The 21,230-nt window shown below is 54.0% G+C and overlaps 5 protein-coding genes and 1 non-coding gene across 6 annotated transcripts; 3 read left to right on the top strand and 3 right to left on the bottom strand.

Annotated features, from left to right (window-relative positions):
• Positions 1 to 53: 53 nt before the first annotated feature.
• On the bottom strand, positions 54 to 1,577 carry VTJ04DRAFT_1073 (uncharacterized protein; the record flags this gene model as incomplete). The annotated part of the gene is made up of 1 exon (XM_069358500.1): positions 54 to 1,577. The coding sequence occupies one exon, from the start codon at positions 1,575 to 1,577 to the stop codon at positions 54 to 56; it is 1,524 nt and encodes a 507-aa protein (XP_069223682.1).
• A 5,463-nt stretch (positions 1,578 to 7,040) lies between these two features.
• On the bottom strand, positions 7,041 to 8,012 carry VTJ04DRAFT_1072 (uncharacterized protein; the record flags this gene model as incomplete). The annotated part of the gene is made up of 1 exon (XM_069358489.1): positions 7,041 to 8,012. One exon carries the CDS (start codon positions 8,010 to 8,012, stop codon positions 7,041 to 7,043), a length of 972 nt encoding a protein of 323 aa, XP_069223681.1.
• A 3,709-nt stretch (positions 8,013 to 11,721) lies between these two features.
• Positions 11,722 to 12,715, top strand: VTJ04DRAFT_1071 (uncharacterized protein; the record flags this gene model as incomplete). The annotated part of the gene is made up of 2 exons (XM_069358478.1): positions 11,722 to 12,104; positions 12,379 to 12,715. The coding sequence occupies 2 exons, from the start codon at positions 11,722 to 11,724 to the stop codon at positions 12,713 to 12,715; spliced, it is 720 nt and encodes a 239-aa protein (XP_069223680.1).
• Positions 12,716 to 13,866: 1,151 nt separating this feature from the next.
• VTJ04DRAFT_1070 (uncharacterized protein) lies at positions 13,867 to 16,129 on the top strand (the record flags this gene model as incomplete). Its single annotated transcript, XM_069358468.1, has 3 exons — positions 13,867 to 14,499; positions 14,572 to 15,482; positions 15,544 to 16,129. 3 exons carry the CDS (start codon positions 13,867 to 13,869, stop codon positions 16,127 to 16,129), a joined length of 2,130 nt encoding a protein of 709 aa, XP_069223679.1.
• Positions 16,130 to 16,379: 250 nt separating this feature from the next.
• Positions 16,380 to 16,477, top strand: VTJ04DRAFT_t21. Its single transcript has one exon. It is a non-coding gene; the product is annotated as a tRNA-Trp (tRNA).
• Positions 16,478 to 18,592: 2,115 nt separating this feature from the next.
• VTJ04DRAFT_1069 (uncharacterized protein) lies at positions 18,593 to 19,843 on the bottom strand (the record flags this gene model as incomplete). The annotated part of the gene is made up of 1 exon (XM_069358456.1): positions 18,593 to 19,843. One exon carries the CDS (start codon positions 19,841 to 19,843, stop codon positions 18,593 to 18,595), a length of 1,251 nt encoding a protein of 416 aa, XP_069223678.1.
• Positions 19,844 to 21,230: the final 1,387 nt, after the last annotated feature.

Below are 21,230 nucleotides of genomic sequence, written 5' to 3'. Positions count from 1 at the left end.
TAAAAATCAGAAAACGGTTGTTCAAATAACTCCCCATGTGCATGCATGCCCCGTCATCTCCGCATCGCTACAACCGCCGTCGAGAAAGGACAATTTGCCCCGCAATCCGTGCACTGCGGCCGATCTGCTCTGTTTTGGAGCTTGTTGCAGTTGCAAACCCAAATCGCGTAGTTGGGCTTCTGCTCCGGAGGCTGGATCACCTCGACCAGGTCGCCGGGCAGGTAGATCTTCATTTTCAGGCCACACTCAATACAGAAGCGACGGTACGTGTACGTCGTCTTCTGCCTTATCTCGAGCCGCGTCTCGGCCCGTTCTGACTCGGTGCTTTCTGCCGGGCTAGCCATGCGGCTATCACGGGAGGCATTTGCTCGGAGGCTGGTTCTCGTGAGGCTGGGGTCGTAATGAGGATTGGATGATGCAGGCGGTGTTCCGCCCGAGGACCGTGGTGTTGGTGGAGAGTAGGGCGAGTGGCGAGTTGATTCTCGGTTGGAGCGGGCGACGGTGGTTGTTGAGCGCGGTGTGCTGTGCTTGTAACGCTCAAAGCGGTGCAGGCCAAGCAGTCGATAGCAGTGGTAGCATGCCAGCCATTTCACCTCGACCTCGTCCATCATCTTCCGCTTCTTCTTTGACGGCTTGTCGGAGTCGTCGCTGCCGTTGAGACCCCATCTTTCCAAGTCCAACAGATCAGCCACCTTCTGTTGTTCCGTGTAGCAGTTCGGGTGGAAGTGCTTCCTGAACCAACGGCTTGTCATGGAAACGGACCAGGAGTACCGATAGCCAACGTATGACCTGATCCGGCTTATGACCTTGTCATCCAACCTCTCCGCCATTTTATAGAACCTCTCATTCATCTCCTTCGGGTCAATCTGAACCGGGGTGGGACAATTTGCAGGCGGCGGCGAAGGCAGGGACGGTTGTTGCGGGGGTAACCCCTGGTGGGAGTGGACTACCGCATGGCTGGACGATGAAAAGGATGATGTTCCGTACACTTCAGGCGAGATTGTCAACTGCTGCTGGAACGGTGATGGGTAGTCGCCGTACATCGCCGATCGATGCGCAGACCTTGGTAATGGGAATGGTCCGAAACTCGAAGGCAATGATGGAATGAGCTGCGAGGGGAGAGGAGTTGGTTGGGACGCGGACGCATAGTGTGACTCCTGTTCGAGAGGTTGATAGTGATTCCTTGAATACATGATCGTCGAAGTGGAGACTGAGTTGAACATGGCGGAGGGCGGCGACAGTGTACGTGGAGGTGGTGGATATGGACTGGGCCCTGTGCTGTACACCGGATGGTGAGGAGTTGAATAGTGTGCAGGATACGTCGTCGCGTAGGTGGCGGATGCCGACGATGCTGGAAGCGAATGAGACTGATGTGGATCGGCTTGGTGTCGATTCAACCCACGGGTCGGCGGGTAGTAGTCCCCAGCATGCTCGGGGTGATACATGGTGTAGGCCATGTTGGAGGTAGGGCTCGGGTGCTCTAGCTTCTGGTGATGACCCAACAAAGCCCGCGAGGAGGGACTTGATACTATCGGGTCTGGGGGTGGCGAAGGGAGAAAAGTAGCGACCTCTGACATGGCTAGACGTTGAAGACAAGTTGGGGTCGAGATGCAAAATAGGCTCTGCTCCAAGGACACGCTGGGTTCTTATGCGATGGCAATATCCGGCGTGAATGGTGAGCGACTTGCTCAACACAGAGATTAGGGATGTTTGTTGGCTTTTGGTTCCAAGCTGTCGGGACCAAAGCGACGTCGTTGTTGGCTGAGAAGTTGATAAACCGGCGCCGTCGTCTGTGGCATCGGTTGGACCAGCGCTTAGGCGCGTGCGGCGCCTCTGAGTTTGGTTGCGCTCCAGCTATGGCAGGGAGGGGTGAACCCCCGAGCAAACAAGGCAATGTGGCCGGGCAATGACGGGGGCTCGAGGTCCGTTGACACTCCGGGATGGCTTGAACTTGACAAGGGAGGATGCTGTTGCCGACTCCCCCATCAATCGGGGCGTTTACAACTAGAGTGGCAGAAGGCAGTGAGCAGGAGGGGCCACGAGACAAAATGGCTAGCGGCGGATCACTTGACCAGAGCAAAACGCGGGTGACGAACAGGGCGGGCTCAGGGTCCGGGTGGCCTCTCCGTACGGTGCGGCAACCAGGGTGTGAACAAAGTGCAAGGGTGAAGTACTGCAACGTTGGAGGGAGTGAAAACGCCTTGGGCATGCAGATGCAGATCGCGCACTCAAGTGGGTACGCTGCCCGAAGTCACCTCAAAAGCTTTCTGGTCTTGACGAGGACTGCCCTGCAGCCATTTGGAAACGGAGGGCAGAGCTCAGAAAACGGACAACATGGAAACGGGGACCCTCGCACGGAGTGACTATTATCGTCAACCAAAGATGGTGTTGGAGGTTGAATTCGAAGTGTTTGTGTGGAGATGTTGGTTGAGAGTGTATGTTCCAGGTCTTCAGAATCATAATACTCTTCAACAGCCAGAACTCCTCGCGGCGTGGCTCAGTACCTCGGTATGAGGACTCATTGAAGGTGAGACCTGAGAAAGCGCCCGTTCTGGAGCTGGACTGACTGACTCCACTGCTCGTGGGACTTTTGCAGCCCGGTTCCTGTCTTCCGCGACTTCACGTAGGAGATGCGATCATGAACTAACCACCGTAGATTTTCGGACCTCTGCTCTCTCTTTCGTCATCATGACTCATTACATTGACATTTTGAAGTAGTTTGATTTGATGGAGACGAGTACTTTCTTAATCCCATTCCATGGTCTTGTCACCAACACAAAGGTACATCGCAACACCTCGATCCTTTGCGAATGATCGCAAGGGACCCGACCTCCGTCGAGACATTCGGGAAGCAGGACCCGGTACATACCTATTTTCTGTCGGCAGAACCTGACAGGTTGGCTGCCCAGATGGTCTTGGCCGAGGTCTCGCGGCTTTCTCATCCGCGCCGCGCTCACCCACCAGCCCAACAACCCCTCTTTTCGCGGCCTGAGCTTATCCTGGATGTCGCCCTGGAAAGGAAGCTGCCGGCTTCAGGCAGATCGAGTCATGCAGGCCGTGATTGGCGCTTCCCCAGCCCCCGCGCGTGGTGTTCTGCTTCGTGGTCGATGCAGCTGTCACCGCCCCCCAATTTCAATCAACAAGGGTTGGATTCCATGAACGAACTCCAGGAACCGCAAATCGTCCCATCTCCATCTCAGTCCTTTTCCAACCCTCGCCTGATCTCCTTCCCAACGATTGAAACCCTGGGATGTTATGAGACCCCTCGCGTCACACGGCCATACAGGAAGCTATTTTGGACACCCTGGCGGAGAAAATCGCGCGCAACCCCAAGGGAAGCGATCAGGAAAAATGAGACGTACTCTCAAGAACAGGCTGGCTGATCGCCCTGGCCTATGGACGTTGCGTGCTGTCTCCACTCCCTTTTCCACTCCGACCAGCCCAGGACCAACAAAGGCTTGGCGCAGATGGGCATCCAATTGCACATGTTACCGTTGCGTCGGTAACCAATCAAAGTGGCCGGCTGTTCGAGCGCTTGTTTCATTGGCCCAACATCCATGCTCACTGACCGGGGACCCCGGATTTGCGGCCATGGGGTTCTCAATTAGCTGCCCAAGCCGAGATCAAGGTGTGGAAGGTTGTCCGCTCCTTTCATGCATTTGCATTTCATGCGTGAGAATATTCTCAGGCGGAGGACGGAGTATGAATCCAAAAATTCCCCGGTTGATAAAACAAAATTCCAGCCTGGATCCACGTTTATAATGTGAAAACTTCCAGAGTGCGTACGCTACGAAGGAAAGCCCCAAGCATCACCAGGACCGGCCAATCCAAGCCTCATTGAGGCTCCATGGTACAACTGAAACTCACTCAGCCTGGGTCCCCAGGCCACCACCTCAAAGGCCGGCGGCAAGACATGCAGCGAAGATGCATCAAAGGACGGACCGTGGACTGTCGTGCCACGTCAGGTGGGAAGGCCGCACTCGATACGCCACCACCATTGTTCCTCACGTCGTAACCGTCGCCAAAAATGGCCCACTTCATGTCCTTCTCAACACAGGAGAGCATCTCCACCGGACTCATCAGCCTGCTTTCGCGACACTAACTCGGAGAGCTAGGCAACAGGGGACGGAATGCGGCAAATGGGTCCTTCCCGCTGTTCCCTAGCGCAGCCAACAACGAGGTGTCTTTGTTCATCTTAATATGTTCTCGACCCGCTCAAATCTTTGTGTCCCTGGCGATCGCATTGCTGGTTTAGTGGCGGGGTTTGTTCCCCGAATGTGGAGGAATGGAAGAGCAGACAATACAAGCCATAAATGGATGGATACGTATGTAAATGGATGTTCTCTGGCTTGCCCATCCATCAGCGCTAACAGCAAGCCGTACCACGCGAGTCGAGAAACCAAAGATGGAGGGTCAAGATGCGCATGCGGGCCTCGAACAAGGTCGCGTCAGCCCCAGCCGATCCTACATCAATGGCGCTGTCGGTTCCGCTGTGGTTTGGACGGACGGACGACTCAAAATCAGTATTCTCAAATGGGAAGAAATGGAAGGAGTGCAGGAAAAGACATGCGGTGACATCATGAACTAGGGAAGATGGACAAACACAAAGACGGAGCTCATCAAGCTTCCTTCCCCAGTCTTTTGGATGTCCTCCATGTTTTGTCTGGGCCGGCTTGTTTGCTGCCTCCTTCGGGCGGTTTCTGCTTTCATGGGTTCTTTGACCTACTGCTGCCGTTGCCGCTGCTCCTGGTTCTGTCTGTTTCTTTCCCAGCTACAAGACACAACCGTTGTGCCTCCAAACTGCAGTCTTAGTGTTTCATGTGTACAATGAACTTTCACTGACCGTCATGAAGCTACGAGGCATTCTGTCCCCAGTTCAACCCTTCAGTCTATGATCAAGTCACCAACATCCACCCCATAAGCCGCTGACAAAACACACAAACCATGCTAAAGGACTTGCTGTACCATCAAGTCGGCCAGACCGACAAACCACACATGGTCACGCACACAAACACAGAGGCATCTTGCATAGAACATTCAGAACAACTTTTCCTTTTGCCTTCCATTCACACCGCAATCTGCGAAATTGCCCCGAGCCTCGCAGGTTGGACATTCCCTCCATGCATACGGGAACATAACGCCGCGCCATACAGTCCAGCGGCTGTATGCTCGCAAACGTCTTGGGAACTTTCAGATTTGTTGACCGCTTTCAATGGCATCTCCTGCCTCAATCCCAATCCCCTAGATCTGTCTCCCTGCCTTTGACAGATAATGTAGACACCAACCTTTGTCTCGTCTTTCTCAGCTACTTTCCCTCTCAGCCTAAGTGGGCATGCTCCTCCGACAACCTCCCTCCCCTTCCCTGGTTTGAAGCACCAGACAAGGCTCTCCATGTTCCTTCCCTTCTGGGATGTTTGCCTTCCCCCCTCGCAACACACACACAGAGACAGACAGAGACACGATGTGAACAGGGGCTAAACAGAGCGGAAAATGCCGACTACCAAGGAGAATGGCCATCCTCCTCTTCCGTAGGTACGTAGCTCTGCACCCACGTCAATTCCGGACTGTACTGTGCAATCCGGTAATCACGATAGTCTCAGATTGGACATGTGCAAATGTGAAGACGTGTGGAGACTGAACTGGCTGAGGAACTTGCAAAAGCTGCGAAGCCTGGTGGCGTGACTTGATCAACCCTTGCCTGGCCAGGCCAACGAGCTGAACAATAGCCTGCCATTACTCCGTATTCCCTCCCTCTCTTGGATTCCGGGTTGGAGCCCGCATCCCGTCCTTTGCCGTCCTGACGCGCATGCTAAGATAGCGTGGACATCCTCTGCCTGGCGAACCCACTACCAAAGAACCTCTGGTATTATGTACATACATACAGCTAAGCGCCGCGAGCTATTCTCGGTCCCTGTTGATGAAGTGGAGAAGACCGGCACCAGCGGCAACAGCCGGGCACAAGGAACACGGCCAGTCCAGACACTCCCTTTTCTGGGCTTTGACGCGTACGACTCCGAGCTGGTCAGCCACCCCGGGGCTTCAAATCCCGTCGTCCATGTAACTGGTGGTGGTTGCAGACCTGTTGGCCTGGCCTGAGCACACAGCCTCAGATACACACAGCCAAATGTGCACTCCTGACGGACGTTGCTCAGCCCCTTGGACTAGCGAAGCGACCTGTGGCTGAAGCTGTTCAATCCCCACTCAACATGTCCTTCCCAGCGGCCAGCTCCAGGTCTGTTGGCCTGGATTTGAGCAAAACCTAAGGCACACACGACACAGCAGACGCGCTGGGGCACACCTGCTGCTCGATTTGTTGCAGAGTTGATCTGTAGTTTGGCCCAAAGACTCTGACAGTTTTGTATCTGTTTGGATGAATGGACGTCCATCAAGACGACGTCAAGCATTCCGTGAGGCTGCATGGTTCCTGGTTTTGTCTTGCCGTGACAGCCCGTTTTGACCGTCAAGCGACTGATGAGCGCCCCGGATGGTCATTCGGAGACATGACGTACAAGGGAAGCGAATGAGCTAAAGGAGAAGGCATCATGTCACTTGTGCATTCGCATCACATCACTGGAACTTGGCCGACGACGAAACGTGATGAAGTCTACCGGCTTTTCGCCGAAAATAATGGTTCTTCCATTTCCTCAATAAAAAGTCCGACATGCCTGTTCCCGTGCATAATCTTCGATGACTGTCTAACATAAGAAAAGAGAAGAAGAAAAAGAAAAGAGAAACATAGGAAAAAAGACCTGATGCCCGCCAGAAAGTCCTGATGCCACCAGAGAAACCTTCTGCTGTCAGAAAGAGAAAAAAAGAAAAAGAGGAAAAAAGAAAGAAAAGAAAATAATGCCACCATAAAAATCCCTCTCGATGCTGCCAGAACCATGCTGCCCACAGAAGGAAAAAACTCTGTGCTGTCAGGAACAAATAAAAGAAGAAAACAGAAAAGAAAAATAATAATAATAATAAAACAAAGTACCAACCCCACCACGGTCCGTCATCCCTCGGACCACCACCACTGCACACCCCGTCAGCCGGACTCACAATCCGGCCGTGGGGAGGGCCGAGGAGGCCGCATCGGTCGGGCTGCTGTTAGCTGTGGTGAACCAGATGGTGGTGTGGTGGGTGAACGAGTCCGACGGAACTATGAATGAGTGGGAGCGCTTTTCGAGAAGAGCCGAAGATGCTGGTGGATAAGCAACCGTCCAAACAGTGCTCGTGAGGGTGAGTATCTCGTGAGTGCTGTTGGAGCCCAGGGTGCTTGTCACGGTGACCGTCTTGGGGTGCCTGGGATTGGGAGCGTGGCCAGAATTTGACTGCTCCGGGTCGAGCGGAACCTCGGCTTCCGTGGCAACCACTGTTGTGTAAACAGTGGTGGTCGACGTTTGTGTGATTGCGTCAGGCTCCTCGATGGTGATAGTGTCGGTGGTGGTGTCCCACACGGTGACCGTCACGGTGCTCGTACTTGTGGGGAGTTCCGGGTCAGAGGACTGGCGCTTTTTGAGGTCATGGGAAAAAACTGTCTTGATGGGGCCGAGATCCTGGAGTGTAGACGTGATAGTTTCCGTCACCAACACGGTCGAGTACTGCGGAGGGCAGCTGACCATATCGATGGCCAGGGTCTGAATGGCTGCAGTCCACGTCTCGGTTTCCGAAGTCTCATGGCATGGGGTTGTGATCGTAGTCCAGTCCTTGATCATGTCGATGGGAAAGGTCTGAATGGTGGCCGTCCATGTCTCGGTTGAAGGGGTGTCCGAGGTTTCATGGCATGGGGTTGTGGTGGTCGTCCAGACCTTGACATCCATGTCCGGGGAAGCATCAGTCGCGGAGGTCCGGACGATGGTTGGAAGACCGCCAGTAGGGAGGTGGATGGTCCAGGCAGAAGTGGTGTTGCCAGAGGATTGAGTGGGATCGAGGGCATGACCATGGGCATTGGGAGCAGGAGCTGCTGCAACCAGTGCCTTGCCGGTGACGAGCACCAAGGCGAGCGTTGAAATAAGACGAGAGGACATGGTTTGGGTGTCCAGAGAATGAATGTGAGAAGGCTTGAGGTCACACGTACTCAACAAGTGTGTGGAAGAGAGGTGCTTGGAGTGTCTGTGTGTGTCGAAGGGTCTGGAGTGGTTTGGGTTCTGTGACTTTGGAGTGACGTGTGAGTGTGAGAAAAGAAGAGAGGGAGAGGATGGGAGAAACGAGAGATGAGAGGATAATTTATCCACGAACCTGAAGCCCTTCCTGGTCGGAGTCGCGGGTCTCTCCTCCGTCGTTGGACGTGGCAGAGTGAGGAACAGGAAGTCACTCCTCCTCGTTGATGATCAAAATACGAAGGCATGGACCTGTTATCGGCATGTGCTGCCTGATATTTCCTTGGGGAGTCCTTGTTCAAGCGGGAGAAGTATGGTCTGGCGGAAACAGCATGTTGAGATTCAGGGAGGCCACTTGGAAGAGACCGGATGGCTGGCGTTGTCTCACGCCATCTTCTCAAGAGAAAGTCGTGACTGAGCAGGAGCGAAAGAACGAGGCCGGTCCGAGAAATGATCCGTGTTGGCTCGGATCAAACGGCAGGAGACGGACGGCACGTTGCCAGCACGAGTCTTTGGTACCTTGAAAGATCGGACGACAAGATAACTCGTCCCAGAAGACAAAACCGACACTCCTAATCGACTGGAAGCAACACGTTCCATGTATAAGTCGGAAATGTCACAGCTGGGGCCTGTTTCTGAAAGCTCGGTCGAATGTCGGAATAACTTCGGCTAGGAAACAAAGCAGCCTGCCAGGCACCAACTGGCCGGAAGACGATCGAAACGGGATTCAAATATTGTTTCCAAAGCTACAGAAGGAGGCTTAATCTCGGGGAAAAGTTATTTCCCGTCTGTTGTAAGACATGGTGAAAATAGGGTCTTGAGGTGCCCAATTCAGGGGCAATGTTGACATTTGACTTCACGCTCACAAATACCAACACAACCACCGTCTCAGTCACTACTCCATCTTTCCAACACAGAAACAGATTGTCTGGGCAGAATTTGTGGTCATGGTGTGCATGTTTTGCTGCGTCACTTGGGACGGACGGAGACAATGCTGGGCTTTTTCTCACGTTGCTCTCAAGATATTGAGCTCACGGAAGGACCGGTCCTTGACCGGACTCTCATCGGAGTGCAGTCGCGTCCTGCTGGCCACTCGACACGTGTGTTGCCCCCAAGCACGAGGAGGGCGGGCGGACGCGGTTGAGGTGTGCCGGTGTTGTTATTGTCCGCCACAAAGACAGAAATTCTGGACGTTTATGCTAACAATGGCAAGAGCTTGTTGTGCCCTTCGCCCTGCTCAACTTTGTATCATTTTCAAACTTACATGTGCCACAAGAGAGATCGACGACTTTCCTGGCCACCACCAAACTTCCCGTCCCAGTCCTTGGCTCATCAATGTCAAGAAGGAACGTTCAGTCTGTTGTCGACCTTCCTCACTTTGTGACAATGGCAAAGTTTTGCCGGCATTCGTTCTTGACCTGTTTCAGCACCTGACTATTTCCTCCCATCTCAGGATCTCACACTTCCGTCTGGGAGTTGCCAGAGCCAACAAGGCAGCAAGCCGTCCCATCCTTGAAATCGAATGAGTGAGTTGAACTTGACCTCGTTGTTGTCGTTCGATATCGTTGTCTCCACCAGGCCAGCATTCTTTGTGAGGCGATATTGACTTCAGTTATCCGCCCTTAAGCTACCACTTCTTCTTTTGTTCCCTGTTTCTTGCCATTTTATTCAGAGCATCGGCGAGGTAGCCGAACCTGACTTCATTACCGTCTGCCGATAGGGTTGCCTCTGGAAGAGAAGCGTATTTTGTAAGGCAATATTGGCTTTATTTCTTCTACCCCTGAGCCGCTTCTCATTCTTCCCATCTTCACTTTCTTCCCTTCTTTCGTACCCTCCGAGTCTTGAGTATGAGATGGGTGAGCCGAAGCTAACCTCATTGCTTTTGTTCGATATACCTAGTTTCCTCCGCTGGGAGACAATCTCAGAGAGCCAAGTTCTCCTTCATGTCTATTTACACTCTTGTGTTGCCTGTTCTTCTTCCCTTCTTCACATAATCTCCATCTGAGCCATCATCTTGCTCTCTTCTTTACATGGCGTCTACTTGAGCCACTTTTGTTTCTTTTCTTTCTTACACGACTTCCCTTCGAGCAACGTCTGCTTCCTCCTTTCTCTACACAACAAAAGCTCGGCCTACCTTCTTCTTAACACAACATGTGCTTGAGCCACTTCTATTTCTTCCCTGTACACAGCTCCCGCTTGAGCCTCCTCCACCCCTTGTCTTAATTACACGACTTCCTTCTTTTCTCCTTCACACAAGTCCCGCTGGAGCCGCCTCTCCTTCTTCCTCTCTTGACTTACCAGGTGCACAATACTCCATTCAAGTCGAGCTTTCTTCTTCCTTCTTCACGCAACTTCGTGCTTCTTCCTTTCACAACTTCCACTTGAGGCACCTCTCCTTCATTCTCTCTTTCCAAAAATCCTACTTGAGTCGCCTTTCTTTTTTCCCTTCCTCACACAATTATCACTTGAACGACCTTTTCTTCTTTCATTCTTCCCACACCACGTCTCATCTCAATTACAGACCTCAATCACGCCACCTTTCTAACCTTCTCATCACCAAGGTCGTGCCTACACCAAACCCGAAACGATTCATCCAACTGATGGAGCCTGATGACTGGGCAATTCACCACATCCATTCGATCAAACCAACCAGCTTGTCCTCACCTTCCAAGATTCCAAGACCTGAAGAAGTCGCGAAAGGTCTGAGAGAAGTTTCGCGGTCGCGGAAAGACGTCGACGGCTACAATCTGGAATGTGGTCGGTTGTGGTCGGTCGCGGAAAACCTTCAACAACTACAACCTAGCACACTGCCAGTCGCGGAAAAGACTTTGACGACATTTACGACCTGCCATGATAGCGAGCTCGCCATGGCAGAACATACGCAGGTTGAGAGTCTCGAGTCTGCTCCAGGAAGTGAGGATCCAACGCATCATTCGGTTGACTGGGTTCACACAGAAAGCCAGATTGTCTCTCTGGAGAGTCATACAGAATCCATCATTGGAATGGTTTGTGTGCTCAAGTCTGATTCAGAAGGCAATAGGGCAGTTGGCTTACAAACATCTAGGTTCAACCACCGGCGTCAATTCCCACCGATCAAGATGAGGTCCAAGGAGGCACATTACTCACCTCCACACAATCAGAAATTCTCTTCGATACCAGTCAGCTCCATTGGAGCACAGAGCATGTCCAAAGCAGCAGCCAGGACCATTTATCCGATGGCGAACAAGACAACACCCCCATTGCCAACACCCTCAACACATACACTTTCGAATTGCCCTTCACTATGACAAGCATATACACCCCCTCCATATCCGACATTGTCTCTGACGGGGTCTATGATGACCATACTCCTGATGGCAATCTAAGCGCTACCCCTCTGACTGTTCCCGGCAGTCCCGGAGAAGTTGGTGGTCAGGCAGGGGGTGCCGGGGCAGGCGCTGTGATTGCGCTTGGCCCGCAGCTAATCGCCGAAATGCTTGCTGGTCACGGGATGGGCAATCTGGCCAACGGCCCGGTGCTACAAGAGCTGGATGAGTTTCTAGCAGTCCCACCTCCCTCTCCAGCAAACTCAAGTGAGGCCATACCAACAGCGACTTTCCTGCCCACCTTCTCTGCCTTCCCATCGCCATCTCCGTCAATGTCTTCGAGAAGTTCAACCCCTTCTCCTGCTCCTTCTTCGCCAGCGCCATCGTCTCCTGGGCGACTCTCAGCTTCCTCGCAGCCCCATCAAGTGATAGCTGCACCCTCGGCTGCACAGACACGAACGTCTGTGGTCTTCGCCAACGACCACTTTGTTGTGCAACCCTCAGCCCTGGGTGGATTGGGTGCCTTTGCGGCGAGGGACCTCCGCCAAGGGGAGACCATCTTAGTGGAGGAACCTCTCCTTGTGGCAGACTCCTTCGGCTTCATGGAGGCCTACTATGCGTTGTCGGAGGAGGCCAAGCGGGCCTACCTCAGCCTCCATGGGGCCGATGAAGCCAACCCATTCACCCAGGTTGAGGCCATCATGCGGTACAACTCGTAAGTTCTTTTTCCCTTTATTCTGTCTGATTTCATATTTGGCTTCCCCCCTGTTTTCTTGTTTACTTGTTGCCGCTTTGAGAATTGACCCCTCTTTTTCACGTGCCGTCCGATGTTCTGTTCGTCCAAACCGCCCTTGCCTTTCATTGTCCTGACTTTGTTTTTGTCCTTTGTTTCTTCCTCGTCTTTTTCTCTCAACACCTTGCTGCGAGTTTGACTCCGCCGCAAAGTCAACCCCTTCGCGAGATCCCGCTGACCAACCCTTGGCCAACAGCTTTTCCCTTCCATACCCTCCCAGCGAGGAGTTCCCCTCCGGCGGAGGCCACAGCGGTCGCATGGCCATCTTCGCGATCGCATCCCGTTTCAACCACGCCTGCGCCACAGGGCCGCGCAACGTGGCATACTTCTTGGACGGTGAAACGGGTGCGATCACGATGGTGGTCTGCGCCGACTCGGTCCCCGCCGGTGCCGAACTCCTCATCAGTTACGGCAACTCCCCGCGCGACCTCTACGCGAGCCACGGCTTCCGCTGCCAGTGCGGAGGGTGCATCGACCCTTTGACAGAGGAGGAGGTGCGGAGGTTGGAGATGTCTCAATGGGGGGATCGATGAGCCTCAGTGGTCATCGGCGATTGCGCACTTGCGGTGGTGTCGGGGGCGTAAGCTGTTGTGGGTTGGAAAATCGGGTTGGAAGACTTGACCTGAAGACAAGCAAGGAGGTATGCTTGAAGAAGAGGACGGTCTTTGGAGAGCTAAGGGTGGACGTGGGATGTTTTCCTCAGACATTTGGTTGTCTTTGATTCATTTCCTCTCCATCATTTTCATTTCCAATCATATCTGGTTTTCATGATTGGCTTTCTTTCGGCGTTTGCAACAGGGTCCTGCTCAACGGATGGTATGCAGGAAGGGCCGCAGTCTCGTTTGTACGGCGGATGGATATATATGGGAGTTGAGAAATTTTGGACCCGGCAACAACAACAGCAAAGGTGATTAACTTTCCTCTTGTGCCTGTGGTGTGTGATGTGTTCTTGATGGGCAGTGTAAGTCACCCCATTCTCGTCATATGCTCTCGACCAGACCAGCCTTTCAACAACGACGTCACCGACCTCCCCCAAGATCCCACTAAACCCAATATGGTTAGGGAGCGACAGGGGCCTAACTGCTGATAAGCGGTTACCCCAGCCAGAGATAACCTAACACCCACGCCGCGGCGGCGGCTGCAGCCACAGGCCAACCTCTCCATCTCGTTCGCGTGACAATGTCGAGCCTCGGGTCAACCGTGTTGTGGCCAAATTTTTGCTGGAGGATTTTCTTGTCTGTGGCTGTTTGTTGGTGAACCTGCGACAGGGACGGTGCACCACGGGCTGTTAGCTGGGTTGGTTAGATTGTTTCTTTGCATTTTGGTTGTTTCTTAAGTTTTTTGCATGTTCCAAGGGCGGCACTGTTGCTTTGATGCTTGTTTGGATGACGGGGGTCATATGAAGTTCAACCTGACGGCCTGAAGACGAGCCGACGACAAGACAATACCTGACGAGAGGACGCAAGCATTGCGACGTGACACGAGACGAGAGCTCAAAGATCGGTCTGCGCTGGAAGGAAGGACGCTCGACAACTCGAAGACTCTAGCGCCTCCCCAGCCCCGCCTCGGACCCGACTGACGCTTTCTTCCAACATCCCAAACAAACGAGCGACAACCATCACACATACTACTACGTACAGGCAGCACAACAAAAAGACAAGACTAAATCCTGTCCCATCTCGCCATGCCCGCTTCCTTCTTCTCCTTTCAACAAGGCTCCGAGCGCGCCCAAAACACCCGCTACCTCTCCGAATCCTCACCCCTCCTCGGGCGGTACCGCGCCGTCCCCAGGCCTGTACCAACCCCGCCGACTCGATCTGATACTGCGGGGGCAGGGTTCCTTGGTGGCGGCCGGAACGGTCAGCAGGGGAGGGGAGGAGCAGGACGGGCTGCGTCTATCGGCTCTGGTTCTGCCCCCGGCACTCCTGGCAGGATTGGGTCCAGAGGTGTTAGGCAATATGGCAAGGATGCGCTTTCTGACGCGCCACCGGGGTGGAGGGGGAGTGTGCATGTCGGGTATGGTGCGATGATGGTTGCGGCAGCGGAGCAGCAGGCTGATGAGGACGGTGATGATGAGGGTGGGGATGACGAGAGCCGGAATGAGGATGAGGGGTTGATACATGGAGATGAAGGGGGCTGCGTCGGGTGTTTTGGTGGATGTTGCTGTGTCGGTACAAAGCGGAGGAAGGGACGGATACGAAGGTTCTTTCGACGGTGGAGGAATGTTTGGGTTGAACCCAAGTCCGGGGCGGTTAGGAGGGTGGTGGACGTGTGGTGGAGCAGGTGGGCGACGTTGGTTGTGTTGCCTGCTGTTTTGGTATGTTGTTTTCTGTTGTTTCACGAGGATGAGGGGTTCAGTCGAAGGTTTTGATGCTGATGCGCTTTCCAGGCCATTGCATGGTGCGCCATGCCTTTTCCGCAGTATCCTCTCCCTGACGACGATGACAGCGACGCGGCCCGGCCCATTGATCCCGGGACTGGACGACGAAAGGTACCTGGCCACGGCGCCACCAGAGTGCAGGTCAACTTTTGGTTTTTCCTGTTCATTTACTACAGCTTCTACAATCTCACAGCCCTCATCTGGATCACAAAGGTTTTCAACATCTACAGCCTCAACTGGTGGCCGCAGTCTTTGGGCTTCCCCCTGACCGTGTCCGCCATCGCTGTGTTGTCTATCGCTGTGCCCATCCCCATCTACCTCATCCCTGAGACCCGGTGGTTGACTGCTCACAACACGACCTGGGTCGCCTGGACATTTACTGTTATGGCCATGCCTGTCGCCATCGCCTTCTTCATCCTCCTATCTCATGAACGCCATCTCAAGTTGCGCCAGTCCCTCTCCGAGACCCAACGCATCTTCACTTCCTCATGGTGGACTGGCGACCTAGATACCGCGTCTCGCCGCGATGCCCGCCGTCATCGCGCCGCTCTTTCTCAACACGCCTTCGACCCGTCCTTGCCGGGCGACTCCACCCTCGGTTTTGCCGCCGATGGCGCAGGGGGAACGCGCTCCCACCCCCGTCGACGCCTTGGCCTGCGCCGGCGCTGGTTGCCTGCGAGCTTTGTGCGGTTCATCTGGTTCTGCTTGGCCTTGTTCATCGGCATGCTGGCGTACGTGATAGGAGAGGCCTACGCCGAGATTTACCTGAGCACCTTGCCACATGACAATTGGGCAACCATCATTTATGTGTACGGTTGGATCTCGACCGTGTACTTGCTGGATGGCTTGACGGGTTGGATTCTGGGTGGGAATGAGGGTGAGAGAGTGGGGAGTTATCCTTTGAGTTTCATCTTTAAGCTGTGAGTTTTCTACTGAGCCGTGTCCTCTCCAGGTGTTTAGAGTACTGACTCTCTGTCGCAGCTACTTCATGCTCACCTACCAAACCTACGTGCGCGCTCTGTACGCACGTCTGCGCAGCCCGGCGCAGTTCGTCCTCCTGCAAATTCTCTCCTCCACCACCCTCATCATCATCACCCCGCTGCTTATGTCGTCCGTCTGGCACTGGTTCCTCGCCGCCATCGGCATCAACGGCCAAAGCTACCCGGCCTACCAAAAAGTCTGCGTGCGCAACGTCTTCATCCGCTTCGTCGCCGAGAACGCCTCCATGATGGCTTTCCTGGGCAGCGTCGTGGTGCTGCACTTTGGCGCCAACAAGGACGTGTACCCGTACTTTGCGTTTGACGATCCCGATGGGGACGGGCCGGACGAAAAGTACGATTTCGGGCTGACGTTTTATGCGTCGTCCATCACATGGGCGTGCGAGCTGGTGGCGAGCTTTGTGGTGACGGGCCTGGTGAGGTGGATTTACGGAGTGAACGTGGTGGTGGAGGGCAAGATGGACTTTGTCGTCTGGCCGGAGCTGCTGCCGACGTGTGTCGCGGTGATGCTGCACGTGCTGCAGAATATGTTTTTCTCTATCGTGCGGCTGCGATTTCCTGGTCCGTGATGGCCGGGTAGTTCTGTGTGTCGCTGACAAACGGAATGTTTTTGCAGCCAACGATGATGCGCACACGTGCAGCGAGGACAACGTCATGTTGGCAAACCGCATTAAACATCTTGACAACAATATGGCTTACCATCATTCTGGCTCAACAAACGAGGGTTGGAGCGAATGTCACCTACTATACCGAGTACCGACACCCGATTCAACCGGGCCCTCTTACACCGGAATACCCGGTTCCGGAGGCGGATCTCAGGGGGCCTTGGCGCAACGGTAGCGCGTTCGACTCCAGCTACTTGTTCCCAAGCAAGCCGAAAAATCGAAAGGTTATCCGTTCAAATCGGGTAGGCCTCAAGATCCTTTCTTTTGCGTTTTTCTTTCTTTATTATTTTTTCTGCTTTGGGGTGGGTTTAGTATTTCGCAATGAGGTTTCTGGCTCTGGTTCCATGGCCAGGTCTGGTCTGCCGACGTTTTGGCTTCACAATGATTCTGTCTCAGTCGGGTGTGTCATGGGAGTTAGAATCTGCATTTACTAGTATACTTATACACGGAGGCATCGTGGGCAAGGGAGGGGTGAGATGATGCGGAGAGAAGAGTTGCATTGGTGGTTGGCATTTTGCATTGTGTCGTTTGACAGGTAATGCATGGTATGCAATGATGGCATGGCATTGTGGAATGGATGGTTTTGGGTGGTGACGGGAGATGATGAATGGGCTAGCATAGCATAGCATTGGGTTTCATGGCATAGTTGTGGTGTGGCATTCGTCTTCAGAAGTTTAGTTCGGATACCCGATTCCCTGTCCTCCGTCCTGGGTAGCTTGGGTGGTGCTTGATAATTCAATATTTTTCTACCTCAATTTTGGTGGATTCTATGATCTCTACCTGCAAGTAAAGTTGGAGAGTGACATAGAAGACTGCGTGTTGTATGTTCTTTGTTGCTCAATGCTCTCGGGTGGTCAAGTGTTGAGCAGGCTGTATATAGGTACATCCTGTCAGAAGTAAGCTTCCGCGGATTCGACGATCGCTACCGGGACAGGATTAAGGCAACAAACGACCAGGTTGCCCATCCCTTGCCCCTGACCTCAGAGCACGGAGTTTACTCCGTCGGAAATGTTCTTCTCTCCCGTGCCTTGGTTCTCGAATCCATCATGGCCCGATCCCAGGCAGTCATCCCATGTTTACGGAGTAGGTACATTTCGAAGCAGCAGACTCAACAACAAGAGTCACTGGATGACAAAGAGAAACCTGCACCTGTCCTTTCTTGCTCCTCGAAACCGCTGAACTGTTGGCAGTATTGAGTGATCCATGACTCGCTTAGGTAAGGCAGGGCGGCACAGCCATTTCTTCGAGAATGATACTCTTTTTCTTGGGTACGATGCACGTTTACGTCAACTTTGGTCTGTTGGTTTCAAGTTTTGCACTTCTCGGTTGTGTTGTGCACACAACCCGTGCCGATCATGACAGCAGCAGAAGGCCGCGGATATGTGTCGATCCGATGCCAAGCCGGGACGGCACGGCCCGATGATGTGCTGTTGTGATGTCCTCACGCGCAGCCGCAAGAGGCACGTGAAAGCCACTTCCCCAGCTCGTGTTCGACTGACCGCCTGTTTGCAGCTGCTGACAGCCGGCCGAACTGCTGTTTGGATTTGGTCATACTTTGCAGAAGTGCCCCAAAAGGGGGCTCCATCGGAATCAGGTCATGATGCCCAACTTGGGAAACTCAGGCAACTCTGGAAATCTGATCCCCAACATTTTCTTAACCAAGTCCTCGGTCAATGGATGACCCCTCTTCCCATGGTTGCTGAAGAAGCAAAATTTCTCGAGAGTCTGGAACATGGGGGTGTGCGAAGAAAGATCTGGATTCGGAGTACTTACGTACTCGCAGTAGCTCCACACAAAGATGGGGAAGTTGAAGACATGGAAGACGTAGTTTCCAAGACCGCTTTTCTCATTTCGGAGAAATTAGTACGTGCCTTCTTTTCGTCTCCATTACTCGAGCCATGCCATGCAAAAAAAAATAATCTAGAGACAAATACACACCAGCAGAAAACAAGTCTTCATCCAAAAACTTCAAACGCCATGTCCGCCAATGATGATGATGATGATGATGATGATGCTAATGAGACCAATGACAACAACCCGGGTATCCAAGGCACGGACACATCTGCTTCCATTGCCTTTCTCTCCCCCCCTCTTTTCTTCCATCTAACCGTTTCGAGAGCGACTCGATCCGACAATTCTTTCTTTTTCCTCTTCCGTTAACAATGCTTCCTTTCACCCGTGTTCCCACTCACCCAAACCCCCCCAGAGCAGAAAAGAAAAGGTTTTCCAACAACCCGCCACCCACCAACATCACACCACCCAGCCAGTAGAACGGAGACGCCGGTGTAACCCAACCAACAAGCACCCAAGATGGAAGCAAATTTCAAGACACATTAATAAATTAGGAGGCGAAAACAAGAACCAAATTTAATGCTTGAACGCCAGGTCGCCGGTCGAGAACAACTCAAACTTGACGCGGTTCGACGGCACGCCTTGGGACTTGAGGTAGTCGGACATCTCAAGCATGAACTGCTCCGGGCCACAGATGTAGTATTCGGTGGACGAATTGGTGAGGAAGAGGTCGTCCGGGTTGACCTTGGCCAGGTCCATGCGGAAGTCGTAGTTGTAGTTGACGCCGACGATGTCGCTGGCGGCGAGGTGGGTCTTGAAGACGTTGGTGCGGAAGTAGGGGTGGTGCGCGCGGCGGAGGTGGGCGATGTGGTCCTCGAAGGGCACCTGGCGGCGGGAGCCGTGGATCCACGAGATGGGCCGGCCCGGCTGGAGCTTGGTGACGCTGTTGGCGATGGCCATCATCGGGGCGACACCGACGCCGGCGCTGATGAGCACGATGGGCATGTGGCTGGTGTTGTTGTTGATGTCGAGGAAGAACTCGCCGCACGGGTGCGTCAGCTCGACGGTGGAGCCCGCCGGCATGTGGTCGAGGAGGATGTTGGACACGAGACCCGGGTGGAAGTAGCTCTGCGAGACCGAGTTGCTGAAGCGCGAGCCCTCGTCCCGCTTGACCGTGATGCGGTAGTAGTCCTCGCGCCAGGCGTCACTGAGGGAGTATTGACGGGCCTGCATGTAGCCCTCGGGAGAGTGGACGCGCAGCGAGACGTACTGGCCCGGGTGGTAGCGGGGAAGCTTCTTGCCGTCGACGGGAACGAGGTAGAAGGAGTAGATGTCGTCCGTCTCGGGCACGACCCGGTCGATCTTGAACTTGCGCCACCCCGTCCACTTGTCGAACTCGCGGTACAGCTGGGCCTCGCGGCCGATGAGCATCTTGGCCAGCACCCAGTACGCCTTCTCCCACGCCGCATACACGGCCGGGGTCATGGCGGGGCCCAGCACCTCGGCGAAGGCCTGGAGAAGGTACTTGCCGACAATGTCATAGTGTTCGGGCTGGATGCCGAGGGAGCAGTGCTTGTTGCACATGCGCTCAAACTTGGGGATGAGCTCGCTCATGTGGTGGATGTTGGAGGCGAAGTTGAGGATGACGGACGTCAGGGCCCGGGGTTGCCGGCCGTTCTTCTGGTTGACGCTGTTGAAGTAGTTCTTGAGCTCGGGGTGGTCCCGGAGCATGTTACGGTAGAAGGTGGTTGTGATGACCTCACCCTTCTCCCGCAGGGCGGGGATGGTGTCCTTGACGAGTTTTGATTGTTGATATGTGAGCGCCATGGTGATCTGTCGTGGTGTCTTGTGTGTCTGTCACCTGTTATGAGACAACGCGAGGAAGAACAGGGTGTGGTGGTCGAAGAGGCGGTGGAGGAGACCGAGGAGCACAGATGAGACGAAAGAAGAGGATGGAGGAGGAGGGATGGATAACTTCTTCAACGAGAAGAGTTCACTTCTAGAAGCATAGATGGTAGGGAAAAAAAATACCCGCCGGTGGGGGACGACGATGATGAGGAACAGCATGGCATGTCGTTCGCGCGGCGAGGTCCATCGCGCCGAGTTTATACCAGCTCATCCCCACGGACTCGGCACTCCATCGCCTGTCTGCCATGTCCCGGACACGCCCCGTCGGAAATGGGGGGTGGGCTTCGAAACCGGAGTGGACCCGTTTTCGGTTGTGTCTTGTTGTCTTCCCTGCCATGTCTTCCTCCGTCTTCCCCGTCTTCCCCTGGTCCGCCGCGGCTCCCGTCCAAAATTCTGATCCAGGGAACCTAGCTCATCCGACCCTCGCCAAACGGGGCAAGGCTCGATATGCCATGCGGATCGTCCATTTTCGTTGTCTTCCTTTGGATATGCTGATGGTTCGCCAAGTATGGTGGCCATGATTTGCTCCCTTCCCATTTGCCGCCTGTCGGGCGGCCTTTCACACGTCTGTTTGTGTGACGGAACGCAGAAAAGAAAAAAAAGAAGTGCCGGACCCTCAATCGACCCCTGCCCGCTCTTCCAGACGTTACGCACACACGTGAGGCGTGTTACATCGAGAGGCTTGCCAGACGGGATGGGAACCTGTCAGAGAAGCAAGACATGCGTCGAAGGCTTGCATTTGTTTGCTTGTTCCTTCTGCGCAGCATCCTATAGGGGATGGACAATATTGATGTCACGTACGGCGGGTACAGTGTATGTGTGCCCAAACCATGAGGCTTTCATCACGGAGTAACTACCATCTGCGGACTTCTCCTTCAGTAGCGAGCTCTCCGGCCCCGCGGAACTCCAAGCCGTATGTTTTTGGTGACGGCATCAGCCTTGCCCTCCCTGGCGCTGCGTGCAGTTCACTTGTTTGCTTCGGCGATGGGCCAACCCCAGAGCTAGCAGCAACGCCAGCAGTCGGGGCAGTCCACCGCCGCCGCTACAACGCTACAACTTGTTCTCTCTAGCGCCGGCTCCACACGCACCTATTGGAGGAGAAAGGGCCAATACTTTCCATCCCACACGGAACCGGAGAAGCTCGCACTCTGGGAGCCGTCCCACGGATTGGTGTAGTGTTCAAGCCACAAAGGAGGGGGAAACCTATTTTTGTCGCCGCCCTGGAAAGGGGAAAGAAGTGATGAAAATTGATAGATGATGGTGATGATGTGGTGATGCCACGCCACGGACTGTGACATTGTCAATG

Source organism: Mycothermus thermophilus (genome assembly GCF_041956435.1).
Source record: "Mycothermus thermophilus strain CBS 625.91 unplaced genomic scaffold VTJ04scaffold_1, whole genome shotgun sequence".
Lineage (NCBI taxonomy): Eukaryota > Fungi > Ascomycota > Sordariomycetes > Sordariales > Chaetomiaceae > Mycothermus > Mycothermus thermophilus.
This window is presented reverse-complemented; position numbering and strand designations above follow the sequence as displayed.